Here is a 20,813-nt window from a genome sequence, read left to right on the forward strand (position 1 = left end):
TTGCCCTCCAAAAGGCAAAACAACAACAAAAACAACCTTGAGAAATCAATGCAACCCTCCTGCTATTTGTCACATTTGTCCATACTCCCAGTTCCATAAAGTTCTGCGGGCTTCTAGAGAAGGTTCAAAAATTATCCTTTCAATTGGTTCCCCTAGGGCTAGGCACCAGAGTCACAACAAAGTCCTTGTGGCACAGTTTACATCAGCCACCCACACACCATAAAAAAATCCCAGAGAGCTCCTTCAGCCTAGTGTTTAGACAATTCCCAAATCCTACCTAGCCTTTAAGTAAGACCCAGATAGGCTTGCCATAGCCTGGTGGACCTGGAGATCAATGTCATTTCCAATACAAACATTATACAAATTCAGCTAATGAGTTTATACCATTTATCGTTTTCAGGGCAAAGGTTTTTTTTTTTTTTTAAATACACATCTGTCTTTGGTTGCTGCATGTTTGCAGATAGATGATTCTCTAATCCCCCTGGGACAATGATGGGAGAATTACAGTGAGTGGCCAGCACAGGGAGGATTACAAGACATAAGGAATAATACCTGGGACTTACCTTCTACTGCTTCCTTTGTTTCAATATGGCCACTACTGTGCCACCTGTGGTAGACTAGACCTGACTCAGGCTGGATTGGTGGTTCAAATTCAAGACTGAAATGAACCGAGACATTTGTAAAACATCTAACAGTTGACAAAAAGAAGTTTATGTACCATAGCAGGGAAAGGATATTCAGCAAAGATACAACATTGTATCATTTTTGTATTGAACACCTTTCCCAGTTCTGTATGTTGCCCATGATATTAAATCCATCTGAAGCTTAAGAGAGCCCCTGTTAACTCTTTTGACTTTTTGGTTTGGAAGCAACCAAGAAGGTACATCAATGGCACATGTCTTTAAACCCTTGAGCCAATTAAATCTTGAGAATGATTTTGGTGTCTTCAAGGGAAAATTAGCCTGAAGGAAGTGGACCTTAGGATATTGCTTCTATCACATCTCCCTACAACCATTTAGAAGGAAAGAGGGGAAAAACCAATTTAGCAAAAGTCAGTGTACTAGGAACTGTGCTCAGGGTACCAAGAAAAGCAAAGGACAATCTCTGCTCTCAAGGAACTTACAATCTAGTGGGAAAGACAACCAAACATCTCTCTCTCTATGTATATCTATATATATGAAATAATGTGTGTGTGTGTGGGGGGGCGGCCAGGTGGCTCAGCGAGTAAGAGCACCGGCTCCAGTGTTGGGACGACCTGGAGATCGAATCCCGGGCTCAGACACTCAGCACCACACCCAGAAATAAGTGGCCGTGTAACCTTGAGCAAGTTACTTAACCCCGATTGCTTAAAAAAAAAAAAGAAATAATGTGGGGGGGCAGTGTGTGGCATAGGTGTGGGGTTAGTTATAAAGGACTTCAAACATCAAAGAGAGGATTTTGTATTTGATCCTGAAGGTGAGAGGGAATCCCTAGAGTTTGCTGAGTAAACGGACATGGTCAGACCTGTGCAACCATAATATGACTGATGGTACAGTTAATGAAATATTTCATACTCACAGTTACCAACTTTTGCAAAAATAGTAGGAAGAGTCTGAGCTTCATTTTTTAAATCTCTTTCCATGATAAAATTATTTGCAGTTGCTTAAAACAATCAAACATTTTATTTTGATGGGACAGGTTCTTCTCAACAGAGCCCTTTATAAATTTCATTTTCTGAAGTAACTTTATCACTTGTTAATAGAAAAGAGGTATGTCCCCTTTAACTTCGACCATTGTATGTAAGTCAGGTTTTATTGGCTTTAAGTATTGCCTTTGCTTGTATTGTGCTGATTATACATACATACATACATATATATGTATACACATGTGTGTGTACATAAACACATGTCTCTTTTTGGTCCTTTTGCTCTGCATCATTTTATACAAGTCTTCCCATGTTTCTCTGAATTCTTCATATTTATCAATATTTACTGTGCAATAACGTTTTATTAAATTCATACACCAGAATTTGACCAGTCATTCCTCAGATTTAGGGCACGTATTTTCTTTTTAACTTTTTACTATCACAAATTATATTGCTATGAATTTTTTTCCCCTACGGATGATTGTTTTCTTTCAGCCTCTTTGGGAGATAGTCCCAAAAGTAGAATCTCTAGGTCAAAGTACAAGAATGATTAAGCAATTTTTTCTTGAATGATTCTAAATATATTCCAAAAGAGTTGAACCAATTCTCATCTCTACCAGCTGTGAATTAGCACAGGGCTATCTTCCAAAAGTCCAGGGTTTTCCATTTTTTACTGTCTCTGCTAGCTTAACGTATGTGAGGACCTCAGAACTGTTCAATTTGTATTTCTTACAGTATTAGTGATTTTGTACGTATTTAGATGGCAACCGCATATTTTATTTTGTACTTCTTTTGACGGCTCCATTTTTCTTTTTACCATGCCTATCAGGGTATGGCTCTTAATTTTATGGCCTTGTATCACTTCCCTATGGATTTTGGTCATTGGACTTTAATGAAAGCTATGTAATTCAAAGATTTTCCCCAGTCCATATCTTTTCTTTTGATTCAAATTGAAATGATTTTATTTGTGCAAAAGTTATAAAAAATTTATAATTGATGTAATTTATATTGTTATTTATAACACCTGCTACCCAGTGTCTGGTTACAAAATTTCTCCATATCCATACCTGTGAAAGATATAATCTTCCATTCTCCTCTAATTTTGTAAAATAATATACCTTTTGATATCTATATTATCTATTTGGAATATTGTTGTGTGTGTTGATCTAACCCTTTTTTCCCACCAGTTTTCCCAACAGAGTTGGTTGAACAAAAAAAAATCTCTTTCCCAGTAGTTTGTTTATATGGGCTTATCCGATATTAAGCTATTGTACACTTTGGGTTCTAGATCATGGCTATTTCTAGGTCTAACCTATTTCACTGATCTACTTTTCTATTTTCTATCTAGTACCAGAGAGTTTTGCTATTTCCTGCTTTGAAATACAGTTTGCAAGCTGGTAGTATCAAACCACTTTCCTTCCTCCAAAACTTTTGACTTTTTATTCTTCAAGTGAATTTTTAAATGTTTGGTCTAATTCTATGAAATATTCCTTTCTTAACTGGCATATAACTAAATCTGTAGAATAATTTGAGTGGTATTACTTTATTAGCCATGACTTATTGAAGATCTGTCTAATTATTTAGGTGTTCTTTTTTCATGAAATTGCTTTGTAGTTATATTTTTAGAACCCCTCTGTATATTGATAAGTTTATACCCAGATTTATAATGCATTTTGCTTTTATCTTAAATGAAATTTCTCTTTTGGAATTTTCATCCAGAAGAGGGTAACCAGAGTGGTAAAGTTGAGTCCATAACACATGAGGATGGACCAAAGGAACTGGGCATGTTGAACCTAGAGAAGATTGGGGGGGAGACATGAAACTGTCCTCACTGTTTAAAGGGCTGTCCCTGCCTCCACCTTAGACTTGTTCCATTTGGCCAAATTAGGTAGTTGTTGTTGAGCCATGCTTGCCTCTTTGTGAGAATTAGAAGCAATTGATAGACATTTCAAAGGAACCAATTTAATCTTGATATCAGGAAAAACTTCCTAACAATTAGAGCTATCTAAAAATAGAATGGACTGCCTAAAGAGGTGGTAGGTTGGACTCGTTGGGGGTCTTCAAACATGAGCTGGGACAATGTTCCAGCTTGATGTCAAGTATATCACAGTGGAGATTCCTATTGCATAGGAGTTGGATTAGAATGGTCACTGAGGTCTCTTCCAATCCTCAAATTATGTGATTCTTCCTAACTCTCTCTTTATTATTAATATACAGGTAATCTGGTATTTTTTTCTTTTTTTCCTTTTAAAACTTTTTTCAATTTTCATTACCAAATTCTCTCCCTCCCTCTTTCCTTGAGAAGCTCGTCATTTTTATAGATTTATTTTTTATCCTGATAATTTCCTGAAGCGACTCATTCTTTCAATAAATATTTGTGTGGATTCTTTAACGTTCTGTACCTCAGGATCTCAGAGATAGCAAGGCCTTCGGAGGCTAACTAGTTTGACCCATACTTGAAAATAAGAATGCTGATGAGGAATCTTGCTGCCTTTGCTTGGTGCTCTCAAGCATGACGGAACCCTTTACCTCCCAAAGCAACTCGTTCTACTTTTGGATAGCTCAATGTCAGGAAGTTTCTCCTTAAAGCAAATGAGAATTTGCCTCTTTGCAGCTTCTACCCACTGAAAGTTTTGCTCTCTAGGGTGAAGAAAAACAATCAAAGTTTCTCTTCCACATGATTTCCAGGATTGAAGATAATACTCCATATATAATCTGACTAAGGTAGAGTACAGTTGGATTATCAACATCCTTTTCCTGTACATGCTTCCTCCCCCCCCTCTTTTGGAGGGAATTGGGGTCAAGTGACTTGTCCAGGGTCACACAGTTAGTAAGTGTCCAAGGCCAGATTTAAACTCAGGGCCTCCTGACTCCAGTGCCAGTATTTCATCCACTGCACCACCTAACTTCCTCCTCTATTTCCTTCCTTTAAAAAAATATTTTTAAATTTATTTACTTTTGGTTTACAACATTCAGTTCCACTTTTGAGTTCTAAATTTTCTCCCCTTCCCTCTCTCCTCCCCTCTCCCTCTATGGTGGCATGCAATCTGATATAGGTTCTACAAATACCTTCACATTAAACATTAGTTAAGTTGTAAAGAAGGATTATAACCAATGGAATGAACAACGAGAAAGAAGGAACAGAACAAAACAAAACAGAGAGAAAGCAAGTAGTTTGCTTCAATACGCATTCAAGGCTCCATAAGTCTTTCTCTGGATGTGGATAACCATTTCCATCATGAGTCCTTTAGAGTTGTCTTCTAACCTTGCATTGCTGAGAGGATATTCTTTCTTTGTTTTTTTTTTGGAGGGGGGTAACGCAAGGCAATTGAGGTTCCTTGACTTGCCCAAGGTCACACAGCTAGTGTGTCAAGTGTCTGAGGCCAGATTTGAACTCAGTTCCTCCTGACTCCAGGGCTGGTGCTCTATTCACTGTGCCACCTAGTTGTCTCCTATGTTTCCTTTCTTAATTCTGCCAAAGACTGCATAAACTGTCTTGGCTTCCATATCACATCACTGACTGCTATTGAGCTCACAATCCATTAAGACTCCTAGATCTTCCTCAGTTGCATATTTGCCAGTCGCATCTCTCCAGTTTTTTTACTTATGAAGTTTATTAAATCCCTGTGTAAACTTTCTTACATTTTTCCCTATTAAAAAACTTATTAATACAGTCTAATATTTTCACTCAATCTTTTAAAATCCAGTGCTCTCTCTCAGCTTTACGTTATCTGATGCTTTGTCTGCCTTTTTCCAGGTCATTGCTAAAGTTGTCCAATGGCTAAAAGCCAAGTACACACATTACTCTGGAGAGCTTCCAAATGGACATCAAGCAATGAATGACTACTTTCTGGGTCTAACCAGTGCTCAGAATTTATGTTGTAGGGAGAGTTCAAAGTCTGAAAAAAGTTTTACAGGATATATGTCCTTAAAAAGTCAAGAATGCCACCAGGAAGGAAGGCAACAAAGACCTTGCCCCCTGGTCTTTGCTGTTATTACTGTATATTTGTTTATCTTCCCATTCATCTGCATGGGAGACCAAAGGAGTTTGGGCTTTGAACCCAGAAAGTCCTTGACAATTTACTTGAAGTTTTTCCCTATTGAAAACAAATCCAGATTGAGAGAAATTTAGCAATCAGAAATTGTGCAAGGAGGCACAAACATTTTTAACCCTAAGTCTCTAATAGAGATGTGCTTTAGGGAACAGAAAACATACAAATTTATCAGGTCTGTGTTTCAAATGACCTTGAGGCATGGGGGAAGGAATCTTCTTTTGGAAAGGAAGCACCCATCCCTATAAAGACTAGGAGAAATGGACTGATACAATCCCACTTTACAGGAGAAAAAAACAAGTAGGAAAAATCCTAGTATGAGGATTGAATGTTTTATAATTTTTGTTTTTCTCCTCCCCTCCCCACCTAGGATCTAGCAAAAATAACAATACCCTCCATGCCTCCTCCCCCCAAACCCAACTAAACCAAACAAAACAAAAAAACCAAACCAAGCCTCTGGGCTTTAAGCTTACAGAACAATAGCATATCCCTTTCTTTGCCCTATGAGAAAGAGGTGGTTCCTGAATTTAAGGCTCCAACTGAAGCCAGAAAATGGAAGTAGACAGGAGTTCCATGATTTTATACCCAATGGAACTGTCTGACAGTGATCTGGGACCAGTGGAGTGTTGTTAAGCAACAGAGACACGTGCCCAACCTATAGTAATGAAGCATCTACATAGCAGTGTCTATACAATTAGCAGAAAGTACCTTCCCTGCAGAAGATCCAAATCCTGCAGGCAGTAGCAATGTCAGAAGCAGTGAAATAACGTTTCCAGAAGATATCAGTGGCACTGGAACACTGAAGGAGTCAGTTATTCCTACATGGGATGACCTACATGGTTACATGTACTTCCTATGTGTGTACCCTTTCACAGCTGTCACACATACTCCCTCCATGTGTTTACTCTTCTTTTTGATGATATATGTATTTGTAGGAAAATGTGCCTCAGGTTTTGGGGGAAGTGAAGATAGGAAATATTTTATTGCTGCTTATGACACTATTTTATTAAATGCTTTCTTTGCTTTGAGTAAATTGTGTCCTCTGGCTGACTAATAAAGGCGAATACATAGGTAGGGGCTTCTGAGCTATGGCTTTGAGTGGAGTTAGACCTAATGCATGTATTGAACATAGGTTAGCCCTATCTGGGTGACCCACATGCAAGCTGAAGGAGTGCCCCTCCAAGTGCTACAACACAATTCATCATATACTTCCAACAGAAGCCCTTCCCCCCTACCTTTTGTCCTACATCTCTCTACTGAGAAAATGGAGATGTCTCATCTTATATCTACTGTATTATATACGCATAATATATAATTGATCCTTAATTTTCAATGATAGTGTTGAGGAAAGACTAGGAGGAATATTGAAACCAACACTGGAGTTCACAAATTCAGTCTACAACTTCAAAGTTTCAGACATCGGAAAGTTAATAAAATCTTGCGACATAGAGAAATTAGGAGGGATTTGAATTTCAGCTCTTCTTTTCTTTGTCCGCTAGCAACCAAATGTTCTAATTAGAAAAGAAAGACCAAAAGAAAGACCAGAAAAGATAAAGGGACTTGGCTGCCTGACAAATGAGCGATCCCTTGCTCCACGGCTGAGTAATCAAGAGATATTTATCCATTTGAGGCTTTATCTAGCTCATCTGTAATTCTTGGAGTCAGTACCAGGGAAGTGGTAAGAAATTTGGATTCAAAGTCAAAAGACCTAGAAACCTGACTCTCTTTATATATTGTTTCAATCACACCAATAACATCTCTCCCTCTTTCTCAACCCCCACCCCCAGCCCTACTTCTCTGACATGGAAAATGTATTGTACTTGAATTCAAGAGAGACCTGGGCTTGTCTTAACTTGGACATTTACCAAATGTGTGGCTATAGGCACATAGTAGGTGCTAAATAAATGTTTATTCCTTCCTTGCTTGCTTTCTTGTTTCCTTCCTTCTCACCATCCTTCCCTCCCTCTCTCTCCTTCTTCTTCCTCCCTCCACCTGTCCCTCCTCCCCTCCCTCCCTCCTCTTCCCTCCCTTCCTTCCTTCCTTCCTTCCTTCCTTCCTTCCTTCCTTCCTTCCTTCCTTCCTTCCTTCCTTCCTTCCTTCCTTCCCTCCTTCCTTCCTTCCTTCCTTCCTTCCTTCCTTCCTTCCTTCCTTCCTTCCTTCCTCTCTCCTTCCCTTCCTTCCTAGCTTTGATTTTCCTTTTAAGTCAATCTGTGAAAGGATAATTGAGAAAAGGAAACACAAAACCACAACAACATAGTGATTAACCATATTTATCCCAGAAAACTGGTTTTAAAACAAAAATAAGAGAGAAAGCAAACCAATTTCTAAGAAAAAGAGACTGGAACATATTTCTCTCCCTTGCTGAAGAGGCAGGGAGAGAAGGAGGAATTGCTGCCCTTGTCTCTTGTTGATTTTCTCTCTTCTTTTTCTTTGGGGAGACTTCTACTTTCCAAGTCTCCCAGACAGTTGCTTGGGAGCACCCTTGCACTGCTCCTTCTCTCTTGGCCACCTATCCATGCCCCCCACCCCCCGCCCCAGGACATCTGCCTGTACAGCAATGAGGGCTTCAATGGGCTAGTGAGTTCACATTGCCTTCCCACCCTATGTCCCACATCAGCTTCCCCCATCTGGTGCGCTTATGCCAAGGTCCATATTCTTAGGGATAGATGGATCAGGCAGTAGCCTCTACCCTTCCTTTCCCTCAGCCTAGGGACAGAACTGAAGGAATGAGGAGGGCAATGCTAGGGGATTTCTATCCTGACCAGCAGGCATAAATCTCCAGCATCCACATCTCCTTGGCAAACCCAAAGGGCATGATATAAATGTTAGCTTCTCCAAGATCCAAACAGAATGTTAGAATTAAGGCAAAGTCAAGATTATAGAGAAAAAAACACTTTGGAGTTGGAACTAGGCTAGAGTTTTGATTCAGGCAGTTATTGGCTAAATGGCCCCAAGGTACTTTGAACCTCAGTTCTCTCATCTGTAAAATGAACACAAAAATATTTACATTAATAGCTAACATTTAGACAGTACTGTGCTAAGTACTTTACAAATATTATCTCATTTGATAATGACAATAACAGTGGGAATTTTATTATCCCCATAAATTATTATTATTACTATCCATTATTATCCCCATTTTACAGATGAGGAAACCAAGGCAAACAGGGGTTAGGTGACTTGCCCAGGGTCACACAGTTACTCAGTATCTGAGGCCAAATTTGAACTCAGGTCTTCCTAACTGAGCTTAAAGCTCCTCCCAGAGTTTTTTTTGGTGGGGAGTCTTTTTATTATTTGCTTTATGGAGGGGGAGAGGCAGGGCCATTGGGGTTAAGTGACTTGCCCAAGGTCACACGGGTAGTAAATGTTAATTATCTGAGGTCCAGTTTGAACTCAGGTCCTCCTGACTCCAGGGCTGGTGTTCTCTTCACTAGCAGCCCCCACAGAGTTCTTAAACATATAAAACGTGAGTAATTATTATGATGTTATTTCAATTTCAATTTCTCTTTGTCTTGGGAAAGATGGCCTCACTAACCTAAAGCCTTCTCGTTGTCCTGGAGAATTTGAAAGTCCATTCTTCTCGATCATTTTATTTATTTACTTTTGCTTTTCTTATGAATTTAATCATCATCAATACATAAATATTTCAACATACAAAGAACAAAGGGGGATTATCAATAAGATGGTGAACTTTGGTTACAGTTTTAAAGTATATATCAGAATTTTAAAACTAGCAACAAAATATACCTCTTTAAACTTCTTTGTGTTTTACTTTCATGTTTTTTTAATGTTTTGTAGATTTTTCCTTATTAAAAATTTTTTTTTGTCTTTCTAATTCACTCCACTCCTCCAAATGGAAGTGCTCCCTTGTGACAAATAAATTTAGTAAAGCAAAACAGATTAACACATTATCCACACCTGAAAATGTCTAGTCCATCACCTTTCTGCCAAGAGGCCTGCTTCATCATCATCGGTGTTTTAGAATACTATCGGTTGCTGTTTTGGTCAGAGCTTTGAAATCCTTTCCATTGAACTCTTCTTGAGCTGATGGTTATGGTGGTTATTCCCACAAACAGTGTGCTTTTCTCAGCCCATGTCCCAGTTCTTGGCTCACTCACTAGCTGGTAAGCCAAATGTGCCTTTTGGTGCTACAAAATCCCAATTCTTGGTTGAATGAAATTTGAAAGAAAGCCATCATCTGTTGTTTATCTTGACAAAAGAAAAATCTCAGCGTCTTTCACTAAATCTCTAAACTACACAGGACATCCGGGTAATTGTTTTTCTCCGCTTTCAAATGAAGGGCAGATAAGGGATGGTTTATAAGAGAGACAGATGTCAGTAAGGATAACTGGCTTTGCTTGAGTCGCTGAGGATGTTTTGACAAATCACATTATATCACCATCAAGACTCATTTAATCTACATGACAGGCTTGTTATTATTACATAGAGAAATTTAGTCTTTGAAGTAAATGACTAGGACAGGGAGAAAAATCCAAAGTTATTTCTTGGCTCGATAGGCTTGACTATCATTTTCTAACAGCCCCTAATACACAGGTTTGAATATATTGTTCCATTACTCAAAAACCTCCAGGGGCTGATCACCCCCTACCACATTAAGTATAAACTCTTTAACCTGTCACTCAAAGCCCTTCATATGACTCCATAAAATATTTTACTATGGTTAGGAATCTGTCTAGCTCTATGTTCTTAGACCCAACCAGTCTATGATTTTTTTTAACAAATTATTATATTTTTAATTTATGGAATAAAACAAGCATTTCTATAACATAATAGAACAAATCTCTCTTTTCTCTGTCTCCTTTTCTTTCTCTATCTCTTTCTTCCACTCCTTCCCCCCCCCCCAAAAGCAGTTTGTAAGTGAGGAAAGATCCAACAAATGGGGGGGTGGAGGGGAGCAGCAGGAGCAGGGGAGAGCAGAGAACAATTGCCCTGAGGGTTGTTAGCTGGGACTTTTTAGATCTGAATGTTATTAAGCAAGGAAACCCCAGGAGTGGTGATCTAAATGTTTTGGGGTTTTTTAAAGTGACTTTAGCTTTGCTAAATTGCAGTGGCATAACCCGTGAGAACCTGTGATTGTAATTAACTGAAGCCAGCTGCTTGAGTCTTTTTGTAAGTGGGGATGGGTGTGGGGGGAAGGAAGGAGCTTACCACCCCAGGGGAAGGACTGGCAGGGACTCATACTAGAAGCAAGGGAAGGCTTAGGAGGTCTAAGATAGTCATATAGATGCATGTCTGGAGCTCAGGAAAAGATTTTCAGCAAGGACAGCCTTAGGATTGTGACCCTAGCAGGATGTGTCAGAATCAAAGGTGTCTCTGAATTCTCTGCTGCACTCTGTCTCTGTCTGTTTCTTCTGTCTCTGTGTCTATTTCTTCCTCTTCTGTCTGTCTTTCTATCCTTGTTTCTTCCTCTCTGTCTTACTGTCTGTCACCATCTCTCTCTCTCCCCTTTTCTGTGTCCCTCTGTCTCTGTTTTTCTCTGTCTTCCCTCCAGCATTTCTGTCTTCTGTCTGTCTCTGTCTTTGTCTCTTTCTGTTTCCATCTTTCTCCTCTCTGTCTCTCTTTATCTCCCTATTTCTCATTCTGTCTCTGACTTCATTTCTTTTTCCTTCTTCCTTCCCTCTCTCTCTCTCTCTCTCTCTCTCTCTCTCTCTCTCTCTCTCTCTCTCTCTCTCTCTCTCTCTCTCTCTCTCTCTCTCTCTCTTTCTCTTCCCCTCTCTTCCTCTTTCCTTCTTCTCTCTCACCCAATTTCTGCACAAGAACATCTACTGGCATGGCATTAGAAGCACTAAAAAATAACAAGGTATGGACAGTTGGCTCATTATATAATCAGAGCCAGATAAGAGGTTTTGCCTCTATTTTCTCTTGGTTTCTTTTTGCCTCAAAAATGAACTTGCTTTTGTGTGGCCAAGCTTTGTCATGGTGGATCTTAGATGTGGAGCTGGAAGGACCCTGGAGGTCATCTGGACAAGCCACTTCATTCTAAAGATGAGGAAGCTGAGGGTCAGACGAGAGACAAGTGACTTAACCAACATCACACAGCATTCAAACTCAGTTCCATTGAATTACATATATTAGGTAGTTTCATACAAAAAGAGCACAGAACTTGAGGTCAGAAGACCTAGGTTTGAATCCCAATTCTGTGGCTCCATAGAAATCACCGAACCTTTTAACCTAATTAACCTGTATCTCCTCACAAAATTGTCATGAATATTAAATTCGATTCAAGAAGACCTAAGTTTCAACCCCACCTTACATTATTTACTAACTATACGATCCTGGGCAAGTTGTTTGCTTCTCTGACCCTCAGTTTCCTCACCTGTAAAATGAGGATAATAATAGTATTAATGTCACTGTGGAAATCAAATGAGATAGTGTATGCAAAGTGCTTTGTAAACTTTAAATCACTATTTAAAATTTAGTGATGAGGATGATTTAAAAGCATTTGTAAAATAGTCATAAAATATTAGGGCATGATTTATTATGCAAGCTATTCGAGTGATTAGTTTAATATGTAAATAATTTATGGGCAGGGAACATTCCTTTTTAGCTTGAATTTTTTGGTGATATAGGACACGTATATAAGACAGCATATTTCCTAAGAAAGTGGTGGAAAAATATTGGTTGGCTAATTTTTTTCCAAATGCCTTATTAACTTCTGTTTACATCATTCATTTCCACCAGATTTTGAATTACAAATTTTGTCCCTGTTTTTCCCCTACCCACCGCCCCAAAATAGCTGTCCCATAGGATATCCCCTCCTCCAATCTGCTCTCTCCCATATCTTCTCCCATACCCCCTTCCACTTTTCTAGTAGGGTATGGTGGATCTCTATGCCCCAGTGCCTGTATATCTTATTTCTCAATTACATGTAAAATAGTATTAATACTAGCATATATATATATACATATATATTTAAACATTTGATTTTAAAACTTTGAATTCCAGATTCATTCCCTTCCTCCCTTGTCATACACACTTACTGGGAAGATAAGTGATTCAGTATAGGTTGTACCTGTGTAGCTATGCAAAACATTACCATAGTAAATATATTGTAAAAGACTCACTATATTTCCCTCCCTCCTATCCCACCTCCCACTTGTTCTGTTCTCTACTTTGATCCCATCCCTTTTCAAAAGTGGGTGCTTCCAACTTCCCTCCCCCCCCAGCCTGCCCTCCCTTCCATCATCTCCCCTCTCATCTCTTTCCCCCCTATTCTCCTGTAGGGTGAGATACCCTATTTAGTGTGTATGTCATTCCCTCCCTGAGCTGAATTCAATGAGAATAAGGTTGACCCATTCCCTTTTGCCTTCCTGTTCTTTCCTTCCATTGTGACCATTTTCCCTTGCATCTTCTATATGAGATAGTTTACCCCATTCTGTCTCTTCCCATCTCTTCTCATTGTATTCCTCTCTCACCTCTTAATTTCTCTTTTTAAGTATCATCCCTTCCTATTAAATTGGTCCTGTACCCTCTATCTATGTATACCTGTAAACATACATACATACATTCACATATGTATTCATATGCCCATATATCCTCCTATACATACATACATATATATATATATATATATATATTTCTATTTCTATTTCCTTCAACTATTTTCATACTGAGAAAAGTTTCATAAGTTACAATGATAATTTTTCTGTATAGGAATATAAATAGTTCAACTTTGATAAGTTCCTTATGATTTCTTTTCCCTGTTTACCTTCTCATGCTTCTCTTGCTTCTTGTATCTGAATGTCAAATTTGCTATTCAACTCTGTTTTTTTCATCAAGAATACTTGAAAGTCCTCTATTCCATTGAATAACCATATTTTCCCCTGAAACATGATACTTAGTTTTGCTGGGTAGGTGATTCTTGGTTTTAATCCTAGCTCCTTTGACCTCTGGAATATCATATTCCAGGCCCTCCAATCCCTCAGTGTAGAAGCTGCCAGATACTGGGTTATCCTGATTGTGTTTCCACAATATTGAAATTGTTTCTTCCTGGCTGCTTATAATATTCTCTCCTTGATCTGGGAGTTTCAGAACCTGGCTATAATGTTCCTAGGAGTTTTCTTTTTGGGATCTTTTTCAGGAGGTGATCAGTGGATTCTTTCAACCTCTATTTTGCCCTCTGGTTCTAAAACATCAGGGCAGTTTTCCTTGAGAATTACTTGAAGGATGATCTCTAAGTTCTTTTTTTGATTATGGCTTTCAAGTAGTCCAATAATTTTAAAGTTATCTTTACTGGATCTATTTTCCAGGTCAGTGGTTTTTCCCACGAGATATTTCACATTGCCTTCTATTCTTTGATTTATTTGGATCTGTTTAACAGCATCTTTTTTTTTTTTTTAAAGCAATCGGGGTTAAGTAACTTGCTCAAGGTCACACGGCCAGTTATTTCTGGTTGTGGTGCTGAGTATCTGAGCCTGGGATTTGATCCAGGTCATCCCGATACTGGAGCCCTCTGCACTTACTCACTGAGCCACCTGGCCACCCCTAGGCAATTGGGGTTAAGTAACTTGCTCAAGGTTACACTTCCAGGTGTTTCTGGGTGGATGCTAAGTATCTGAGCCTGGGATTCTATCTGGGGTCAAGTAATTGAGTGGTCGTACTGACACTGGAGCCGGTGCTCTTACTCTCTGTGCTACCTTGCTGCCCCACAGCATCTTGATTTCTCATAAAGTCACTAACTTCCATTTGCTCCAATTTAATTCTGAAGGAATGATTCTCCTCAGTGAGCTTTTTAGATTCTTTTTCCATCTGGCAAATTTAGCTTTTTTTTTTTTTTAAAGCAATCGGGGTTAAGTAACTTGCTCAAGGTTACACAGCCAGTTATTTCTGGGTGTGGTGCTGAGTATCTGACAAATTTAGCTTTTTAAGGTATTCTTCTCCTCATTGCCTTTTTGAGCCTCTTTTGCCATTTGAGTTAGTCTATTTTTTAAGGTGTTATTTTCCTCAGTTAGGCTGTTGACTCTCATTTCATAATTTTCATGCATCCTTCTCATTTCTCTTCCCAATCCCCCCCTTCTCTTATTTGCTTCTTAAGGTCCTTTATGGCCTATAACCAGCTCATATTTTCCTTTGAAGCTTTTGGTGCAGGAGTTCTGACTTCACTGTCTTCCTCCTGTTCCATGCTTTGATCCTTTTTTGTGGCCAAAATAGGAGTGCAAAGTTGGTTTGCTCTGTTTGTTTTGCTTCTTTTGCCTGGTCATGTTGCCACTCAATTACTTGACCCCTGGGCTTTTTGCCACAGTAGGACTCTGCTACCACACAGGGAAGCTTTGTCCCAAATTGCTGGGGTTTTCACAGCTTCTGGAGCTGTTAGTTGGGTGCCCTCTCTGAAGCCTCGACATGCTCTGGCAAGCTGGTTGCATACCCCAAGATCTCCACCCTAGACCACAATCCAGATCCAAGCAGGTTAAAGCAAGAAGCATTATCCCACAGACTGGTCACTTGGTCCCCCTATAGTCTGCAGGCCAGGAGCTGAAGCTGCCATGTGGTGGCAGCTGCATGGCTGCGGCTCCTCAGGGGCTTCTTGCCCAGGGGGCAAAGGCCAACAGCACTCCCAACTACTGGATCCTAAAGTCCACACTGCACTGACTTCTCACTGTGTCCTTAGCATCTATGTGTTGATAATTCTGGAAACCACCACAGCTGCTGGTGATCTGAAGTCCCTCCAGCCAGAGGCTGGTCAGGCCAGCCCTGGGGCTAACACCTCCAGCTCAGGTGGGGTCCAGGTCAGCTCCCAGAGTGCTACAATGTCAGATTCCTGCTGGCCTGCCAGGCTGTCCTCAGCGGGAGGTTAGCTTCTTTGTGTCATTTTGTGGTTTCTGTAGCTCCAAAGTTTGTTCAGAGTCCCCTTTTACATGAATTGGGGGAGGTGGAAGCTGGAGACCCGTGGAAGTCCTGTTTCTACTCCTCCATCTTGGTTGACTAATTCTTGAAAGTTGTCTAGAGAATGGACACACACCTGATTATTCCCTCTACAGCAAGTGTTAAAAGAGCCAGCCTATTAACTATCCTTTGGGCAGGGGTGGCGCCTTCCAGTAATTAGCTCTTCCTCTTCCTTTCCACTGATGGAGAAGTCCTGCTTACAGCTATTCTGCCATCTTCTCTTTCAGGTACTATAAGACCACTGTGTTGCTCATGTGCTTTGCCGTACCCACATGGGTGCCCTGGTACGTCTGGGGAGAGAGTCTATGGAATGCCTGCTTCCTGGCTTTTATCCTCCGTTACACCATCTCCCTCAATGTTGCCTGGTTGGTCAACAGTGCTGCCCACATGTATGGCTACCGGCCCTATGACAAGCACATCAGCCCCCGGGACAACCCATTTGTTACTTTGGGTGCCATTGGTGAGTAGGGAGTATGAAAGCAAGGGAGCTCTGACTTAAAGTGGGTGGTGGGGGATCATATGGGAATTCTGAAGAGTCATCAGTAATGGCTGGAGTAGTAGGTGTTACCCTGTCCACACAAACAGCCTTGGTAAGTCTTGGACTTTAATTAATTGCTTCACCCAGTGCCATGGCAACCACAGCTATAAAAACAAAGACCACATCTTTGAATAGGAGAGGTAGGAAGAAAGGAGATTTATAAGCTTTATAGAAATAGAAACAATACAGCAGAATTTTCTTATAAAAAACCAACAGCTAATAGGCACACAAAATAACCCCCCCCCAAAGGGTTAGAGATCATAATGTAACTTACAGCCCAGGTCTCACAGACTCTTGACTCATGTGGACCAGGTCCAAGAAATCATAATCTCTCTTTGCTTCATTATGTCCCATCCAGAGCCTACTATTAGAAAATCTCAAGATAGAGCTTGTATCTCCACAAATGTGGGTAAAATGGGTCTCCCAGATTCCACACAAATATTTAAGGTACTGATGCAGCTATCAGGTACAAGACAGCCTATATTTCACCCCATAGAAAATGAAAAAAGTAAAAAGGACTCAGTAACCTATAAATAATGCATAAAACACATAAAGGACACATAACCCATAAATCAAGATTCACAATTCTCCCTCTTCTCTGGTGAGTTCTGCTTTTCATGTGCTGCCCTCTGAGGGGAAACAAGCTTGGAGTAACTTGACAGGAAACACCCCAATATTCTAATTTGTTTCACCTTTAACCCCACAGAGGTGAATATTGTCATCTAGGCTTATGGTGCTACTCAGAGCTTGGATTATCCCCAAATGGAAATCGCTTTCTCACTAGTCCCTCAGGTTACAACTTAAGGTAATAGTGGAATGCGATTATAGTTCCCTTACTGAGTGGTCCACTGCTTCCAGCTACAAGAGCCAGGTGCTCAACCCTCTTCCCTACAAAAGGCTGGCACCACTCAGGTACCCTCAGGGACTCCTCCTTCTCTAAGAGAAGCTTAGACTCTAGAACTTCAGAATCTGAGGTGATTTGAGAAGCCATCCCTCAAGGCCAGTGCTGCTTTGCAAGTTTCCCTGCTCTGTTTCAAAGGCTGGATTCTGGGACCATGCTATGAAGACCATCTGGGACCATCCTCTATCCCAAGATACTGAGATTCAGAAACTTTCACCACTTGGACAATGAGGTTCCCTCTTCACAGCTTTAAGGCTAGGTCCAAGACCTCTACTCTAGGGCTTCCTATGCCTTCAAGGCAGCCATTAATGGTTCCTATGGAGGTAAGGACCCAGATCTATTCTTGGATCTGCTGCCCTACTGGGGCAGCAGCAAGGACATGAGGAATATTCCCTTTCCATAGGTGTACAAGCCAACCATATAATTTTGGAGACATCTCAAATCACAAAGACTTACTCAGATATCCTAAGTCCATTCAGTGATATGCAGTTGGGCATGTTCACACCCTCTATAGAAAGATACTTTCAGAAGTCTCAAAGTCTCCCTTCTTGGAAGCTCATCAATTTGACTGGGAAATTTCCCTTGATCAAACACCTACAGTAACAGTGTAATTGAACATAAGTATGATATAGAACCAATGCTATTAATTGTGCAGTCTTATCTTCTTTGTAATTGTTATTATATTTTTTTTACTGAAACTCCATCCTCCCACTGTCTGTCAGTCCATATGCTTTTGATAGAATTTGGTAGAATTGCTGTCATTTATCCAATAATTGCATAAGCTGGTGTATTGGGAAATGGGGGTGGGGTGGGGAAGGCTCCCAGCAGATGTTTCAGCCTTTAAAACAGAAGACTTATTGGAAATACAACAACTGTCTTCAAGTATTTGAAGAGCTGTGATGAGTAGATTTGTTCCACTTGACTTCTGAAGAGATATTACCCTCCCACCCATCATTAACACTCACCACCACATGCAAGTAGGCAAGCCAAAGCAAAGCAGGGAAGCATTGCCACAACCAGCACACCACCTCCCCTCAGACAGTGGTTTAGGGTGACCCAAGAACAAATCCCCAGGCTAAGTAGCAGCATCCCATCCCCCAAACCACCAGTTCTACATCCATCTTAGCCTCCCCATCACCATTTGATGGATCGATCCCTCACAATCACCTTTACCACCAACCTCAGCTATTGACCAACTGCTACCAATAGGGTGGGCAAACCAGTGGAGGCAGCCAAAGATTCTCATTATTGAGTCCTTGACATTGTCAAATAGTTCAACATCTTTTTTTTTTTAAGCAATCGGGGTTAAGTAACTTGCTCAAGGTTACATGGCCAGGTGTTTCTGGGTGGGTGCTAAGTGTCTGAGCATGGGATTCGATTCCCAGGTCATCCTGACACTGGAGCTGGTGCTCTTACTCGCTGTGTTACCTGGCCGCCCCCAAATAGTTCAACATCAGAAGCAAATAAGATTTTGTCAGTTGAACCCAATGCTGAGGAGGATGTGTTTCTACACTAACTTTATCTCTCCTCAATGCTCCAGCCAGTCTGGCTCACTTACCATCTGCCCTTCCGCAAAACCTTAAGAACCATTGGGCCTTTCCATTGGCCCTGCAGCTGCCTCTCCCTAAACATGGCATCTCTCCTATATACTATCATTACATGTATACCAAGGTGGGAGATTTGAAGACTAAATTCCTGAGCCTGGAACAACCTTTCCACTTCTCTGAATTCTGTGTATCACTCAAGGCTCCACTGAAGTCTTGTTTCCCCTGGGAAATCTTTCTTGATCACTGCAGCCTCTTCTGATCACAGTAATGGCATTTCCCAACTCAAAAGAAAGGAAGGAAACAAGCATTCATTAGTGCCAGGTGCTTTACAAATATCTCATTTGATCCTCCTCACAACTTTGGGAGGTAGGCAGTAGCATTATCCCTATTTAACAGCTGAAGAAACTGAAGCAGAGAGAAGTTAAGTGACTTCCTCAGGGTCACACAGCTAGTAAGCATCTGTAAGAAGTTCAGAATTGAATTCAGGTCTTTCTGAATCCAGGCTCAGTGCTCTATCCACCGTGCCACCAGCTACCTCTGGGCAACCTGGGACATATGGTACAATAAAGTATATTCCTTTGGCAAAACATCCTTAAATGGACACTTTCTGTTCTTGAAAGTGCTATTCCAACAGAATTTGGGACATATGGTGACCAAATCTATAGTGTGGATTGTCTGTTTCATTCACTGGGCTGTTAGTATATAAAGTATCCTTATTTGGGATATGTACCATGAGTGTTTCCAAAAGGGATCAGAGGCAGCTTTCAAAATTAAATACATCACAAAGCAAGGCAATTCAAAATAACAATAAAAATAGATCCAAACCCAGTTAACAGGGGTAGAGAAAGCAAACTTTACTGGGCATCTGGAAGGAATTAGTTGTTGCTATTGAGTCCCAAATCTAACTCCATTTCAGAGTAGCCAAGGCAAGGAAGGAATGCCGTTCTCAATGTTCATTAAAATAAAATATGCAAATTCATCAGGAGATAAAGGCTTTTTCCTTCCCTCCACTCTATCCATCTTCTCTTCTGCTTATGACCTCCCCTTAGTCCTGGATGGGTTCTTAGATAAGGGATGTTGGGGAGTATGGTGGACATCTCTTCAACCACAGACAATAAAGATGCTTTATTCTAATGGACATTTCTTATGTTGATTCTCTATAAAAGTTGAGTATTTAATATGAACATAACTCAATGAAGAAGATTTTTCTTTGAGGAATAACAACAAAAGTTAATAATAATAAGGTATTATTAGATTGTTTTTTCATCGCAACTTAACCTAAGGAGAGTTAAGTTAAGTCATTCAGTCTGGGAGTCTTGATTGGTGAGAATATAAGCTCACCTAACTCACTATATCTAACTGTCCCAGACCAAGCTTCATATACATCCCAGCCTGGACATCTTGTCCTGCCCTGATGCCCCCTTGCTACTCTCCCCCTTCCACCTTTTCTCTTAAAACAGCAATCAAAATAACACTACCATTGCTTATGGAAAGGGTCAATCAGTAAGTCAATAAACATTTATATAAAGAGACTACTATATGCCAGACACTATGATAAGCACTTGGGACATGGAGAAAAGTAAAAGACCCTGGAGAGGCTCAAAATCTTATGAGGGAGACAACACGTAGGAAACCATGAATTAACAAGTTACACAAAGTAAATTGTAAATAACCAACAAAGGGAAGGTACTAGAATTAGGAAGGAACAGGTAAGACTTTGTGTAGAAGGTGGAATTTTAGTTGGGACTTTAAGGAAGCCAGGAAAGCCAGGAGGCAAAATATGAGGAAAAAAACTCCCTTCTCTGCCTACCACTCATTTATATATGCTGTCTTTCCCATTAGAATGTAAGTTACTTGAAGGCAGAAAATGTCTCACTTTTGGTTTTCTATCGCCAGCAGCCAAGTCCAACCTTAGCACATAGTAGGCTCTTAATAAATGCTTTCTTCAGTCATTATAATTTAGAGAACCCAGCAGAATGAATATTGAACATTTCCATGAAACCGTTTCTCTCAAATCTCAAACATTGCAGGTGAACCTTTGGAAATTTGTGGATCTCATTGAATTTGTGGTTGAATTTTCTAAAGAAAAGTTTAGGAAGTCTATAGGAAAACTCTATCCTGTTGGGTCTCATAGAATGAATTTGCTGAAAAATGCATCATCCAATCACAGAATGAATTGACCTGCTAAATGGACTTGCTTAATGTTGTTAATTAGTGGAGAGTGTCAAATACTATGTGGTTGGTTTTA

At 40.2% G+C, this 20,813-nt stretch overlaps 2 protein-coding genes across 2 annotated transcripts in view; one reads left to right on the top strand and one right to left on the bottom strand.

Moving 5' to 3' along the window:
* Window positions 1-20,813, bottom strand: part of COPS4 (COP9 signalosome subunit 4) — a 314,835-nt gene that overhangs the window by 288,886 nt on the left and 5,136 nt on the right. The window lies entirely within an intron of this gene.
* SCD5 (stearoyl-CoA desaturase 5) overlaps window positions 1-20,813 on the top strand; it is a 67,216-nt gene that overhangs the window by 42,605 nt on the left and 3,798 nt on the right. The window contains exon 4 of the mRNA XM_069092455.1: window positions 15,807-16,039. Coding sequence (XP_068948556.1) covers window positions 15,807-16,039 — 233 coding nt within the window. The remainder of the gene's footprint in view (window positions 1-15,806; window positions 16,040-20,813) is intronic.

The sequence above is a fragment of the Petaurus breviceps genome, unplaced genomic scaffold (genome assembly GCF_028583685.1).
Source record: "Petaurus breviceps papuanus isolate PSGF00001 unplaced genomic scaffold, PetGlider_PUasm1.0 126, whole genome shotgun sequence".
In the NCBI taxonomy this organism is placed as follows: domain Eukaryota; kingdom Metazoa; phylum Chordata; class Mammalia; order Diprotodontia; family Petauridae; genus Petaurus; species Petaurus breviceps.